Source organism: Dermacentor albipictus, chromosome 3, assembly GCF_038994185.2.
Source record: "Dermacentor albipictus isolate Rhodes 1998 colony chromosome 3, USDA_Dalb.pri_finalv2, whole genome shotgun sequence".
Classification (NCBI taxonomy): Eukaryota; Metazoa; Arthropoda; class Arachnida; order Ixodida; family Ixodidae; genus Dermacentor; species Dermacentor albipictus.
The window spans coordinates 759,790-763,662 of record NC_091823.1 but is presented as its reverse complement, the minus strand read 5'-3'; the positions used below and the strand labels follow the sequence as shown (position 1 = coordinate 763,662).

At 51.9% G+C, this 3,873-nt stretch overlaps 1 protein-coding gene across 1 annotated transcript; it reads right to left on the bottom strand.

Annotated features, from left to right (window-relative positions):
- Positions 1-2,989, bottom strand: Rcd1 (Reduction in Cnn dots 1). Its single transcript, XM_070534915.1, has one exon. It carries the CDS (start codon positions 2,715-2,717, stop codon positions 42-44), a length of 2,676 nt encoding a protein of 891 aa, XP_070391016.1. The 5' UTR covers positions 2,718-2,989; the 3' UTR covers positions 1-41.
- Between the last annotated feature and the right edge of the window lie 884 nt (positions 2,990-3,873).

The window sequence follows — 3,873 nt, the reverse complement described above, 5'->3', positions numbered from 1 at the left end:
TTTCCTTTTTCTGGTACATTTTTAATGATGGCTAGGCTACATCAGCTGTCATAGAAACGTGGCATTCGAACCTTTCTTGTTCTTGTTGCTGCTGTTGAAGGCAGTGAGAAGGAGGCTTTGTACCTGCTAGGCATGCCTTTTACAGCATGGGATGTACCCAAAGTCTTTGTAGGTGGCATCTGTGATGTGCTACAGACAGAAGAGTCACTGTCACGGTGAGTGCTTGATGCCTCTGCCAGCATTTCCAGTGCACTGGACTCTCTACTTCGTACACACTGCAGTGGCTGCAGTATCTCCTTACTTGCAGTGTGGCCAAGGGGTAGCCCACTTAAGCTGCAAATGCCGGAGTGTCCTGAATGCAGCTCCATCTTAGTTGGTGTCACAACCATGGAAATAGCCCGGCTGGCCGGCAGCACCATTTGGCAGAATGGGCTATTTGCCGCTTGCGTTGAGCACACAGCTTGTAGCTCGTTCAACGGCTGGAGACTCTTTTGTAGCTGGCTTGTTCGGACACCACCATCTGCCAAGCTAACAAACTTGCCTTCCTCCTTGAGCCGTTCTTCTGCTGTGCTGTTTGCCGAACATGCATCAAGTGTATGCTGGAGTTCACCCTCACCGGCAACACACAGAGCCAACTGTGGGGGTGTGTCTAAAGGCTTGCCTGTGCAATGAACCTTCTGCTGAAATTTTCTCATGGGTGATGACATTGGTGAAGAGCTGAAGCAGGGACTGCTTTGTGGGTCAGCTATGAGGGACTGTGACCAAAGTGAAGATGTCGGCATGAGGTCAACCTCACTTGAGTGACTTACTAGCTCACTCAATGGCACTGTATCATCAGGGGCTGGCGGTGGGCCAGGCAGAATGCAATTCTCACTTTGCAAGGTTGGTTGGGATGGGCTGCCAGCTGGCCATGTAGTGGGTGCTACAAGGGTACGCTTGCGCTGTTGTCCTGCCAGGGGACGAGGCACTTTCAGGGGTGCGAAGCTGCTAAAGGCAGGTTTTTCGGTGACCTGCTTAGGGGGTCTCCCAACACGGCGTCCAGAACCACGCTTTGTGTGCATACCAGTTGCAACAAAGCTGGATTTCGAGCTTGAACAAATTACACTGTCCATGTTGGAGCTCCCAGAAGAGGATTGGTGGTGGAAATGAGATCGATATTGTCGGCCTTGACGACGACCAAGGGCAACTTGGCATGAGCTTTCAGGCAGTGGAGCCTGCGAACATCGCCGTGCAGCAAGAGATGTAGCTGTAGCAGCTGTGACCTTAGATGCCATGCTTCCAGCTGGACCCATGTGTGGTGCACTAAGCACCCATTGCAGAAATGACCCAACTTCATCCAAGACGCACCGATCCACCATCGACTGAGTAACGCCCTCAAGACGCTTTTTGAGGGCACACATGTGAAGTGAATCATCGGCTCCACCGACCACCACAAGGCCTGACACCGCCTTCATGTGCTCTCGGAAGTTCTCCAGCTCGTCCATGCTGCACGACAGGGCATTCTGGCCGACCACAAACAGTGTAGGTGTGTGGCTATCCAGCAGCGGGTCATCCACGTCTCGGGATCCACTCAGCCCAACTAGCGGGAAACCGAAGCACACGACAGCGGCAACAGACTCCATCAATGAAACTTGACATGCAACAAGGCCGCCTATCATCCATCCAATTAAGATGATAGGCCTTGACGAAAAATGGCTCTTGAGCTCAAGGACCTTGGCCCGTGCAGCAGCCACCATGGCCTCCAGTACCTGGTTGAGGCTGGCGTTTGGCGGCGTAGTCGGCACAGGATCTACGGCCACCAGCTTGCCCAGCACGGATAGCTGAGAGGTCCAAAATTTGGAGCGGGGCAGACCAGCCGCCTGGGGTCGTGGGCCGCCTGGGCACACCACCAGCAGAGGAGAACAGGGCAGCCGTTTTGGCTTGTGCTGACTCAGGAAAGGCGCCACTGGGTCCCAAGGGCGTCGCAGCAGCATACCCACGGCATCTGGGCCGGTCGAGCGCCCGGGCGTTGCTTGCCGAGCCACCAGCTTGTCGATGAGCTGAGGGATCTGCGCCCTCAGGGCTTGCAAAGCGTCCATATAGGCTGCAACATAGGAGACAGTGGCTTTTTCCATCAACAGCTGATGCAGCCACTGGAGCAGTTTCAAGTCCCAGCTAAACAACCCCATGATGCGCCTCAGCCGACGAGCAGTCCGGTCCACGGCCAGTCGCCGCAGAACTGGCTCATTGGCATTGTTGTTGTAGGCTAGTCGTGCCAACCGGTCCGCGTGAAGGAGTCGCATAACATGGTTGAACGCTCGATGCTGAGAGCTGGTCCAGCCCAGCTTTTTCACATTTTCATCCCACATGGTTGCGTCTGCGTCCGGCCTGGATGAAACGGATGCGCTGCGCTCGCATTCGCTCATAAGGTTACGCGTCTTACTGCCATCGTATGGAGGTGTGTCCACACCTTTCCAAGTTTCGACATTCACCACAACATTTTCGCGGATTCCTGTCTTACTCTCAGAAAAAAATACATCCTTCATGAAGAGAAGCTTTGCTGGTTTTGCATGGTGCGAGTCCGGGTGGGCATTCCACGCCTTGGCGTAACTGTGGTCGACACTCACAATGTGCGGCTCCTTTTCTTGGCCCGAAAGCCGGTGTAGATACATTTCTGCGCTCGAAGCACGGCCATCGCCGTAGTGATAGTGGTGCGCTGCTGCGCACATTTCTGGCATGTACGATCCAAAACGCGATTGTATCAAAAATAGCGAAGTTCTTGAAACTATCCGCAGCGAGTTCACTGTCGCCACGCAGTCACAAGACGGTGAAAAAAATACGTAATGCGCAAATAATGGTAGCACAAGTCCTACAAAAGCCAAAAATGTGTAAGAACGGCAAGAACGTTACACAACCGTTCGGTTGGCGCAATTCTAAAGAATAAGAACCAACATTAGAGAAGGCAAACTGCACCTTCCGCAGTGGTACGAAAATAAGCAGCGGCAGCATGGCGGCAGCACAGAACACCTATGGCGGCAGCGCACGACCTACTGGAACTCCAGACCTGCACAGATATCCGGCTTCTATGGGAGCAACTTGCGCCCACTTTCGTTCAACCGACTGCCGTAGGTGGCGCTTTTATAACCTGTTCGTCTGCTACGCGGTGGGCGGTTGTGCGGCGTTGTAAGTAGTACGGCAGCTGTGGTGTTGCGACGAACTGCTTCTCTAGTTGATGATTTTTGCTAACACAGTGACAGAGATGTCACAAGGCTTTGATCGGTAAGTTGGCTCCAAAAGTTGACTCCCCGAACCTAAAGAATGTCGGAGCGTGTAGTCCGCTGCTCTCTAAAATAGCGTTAAATAGCCGCTCCCACTGCCTTTTTCAAGGAGATTATTATAAATGCCATTGTGTATAGAGTTCGCAACGTACCCAACAGTTTCATTGTACACGTTGTAAAGTTCGCGTCTGCGCTCTTTAGAAACTTGAAGCCACCGTAATGTTCGACGACAGAACGATTACCACTCATTTTAACTCTTAAATGTTGTCCGTGAATGCGTCACGAGCTCAAAAAGTGAATTACGCACACAGCTTCACTGCGTACGTATCTTCAGCACCACCGTTATGCTGCCGCCGTACTACGCGGAAAAGCTAGCTTTACAGTTTGAAAAGAGTTCCGTGACACGATTTTTAAGGCCTGCACTGCAGCACGTTTTAAAGCATTGGGATCGCTTAATTTTTTGCGCGCTTTCTACTGAGCTAGACATCCAACGATATTAAAAACAAGATATGCTCACCTTCTCTTGAAACAGAATCGATCACACTATTGCACATATCGGGTGGAGGACTTACTAGTGAATACTTTTACTATACTTTTACCAGATCATCTTCCTTTC

Coding starts and splice junctions, on each gene's coding strand:
- Rcd1 (XM_070534915.1), bottom strand. CDS start 2,717: ATGCCAGAAATGTGCGCAGCAGCGCACCACTATCACTACGGCGATGGC.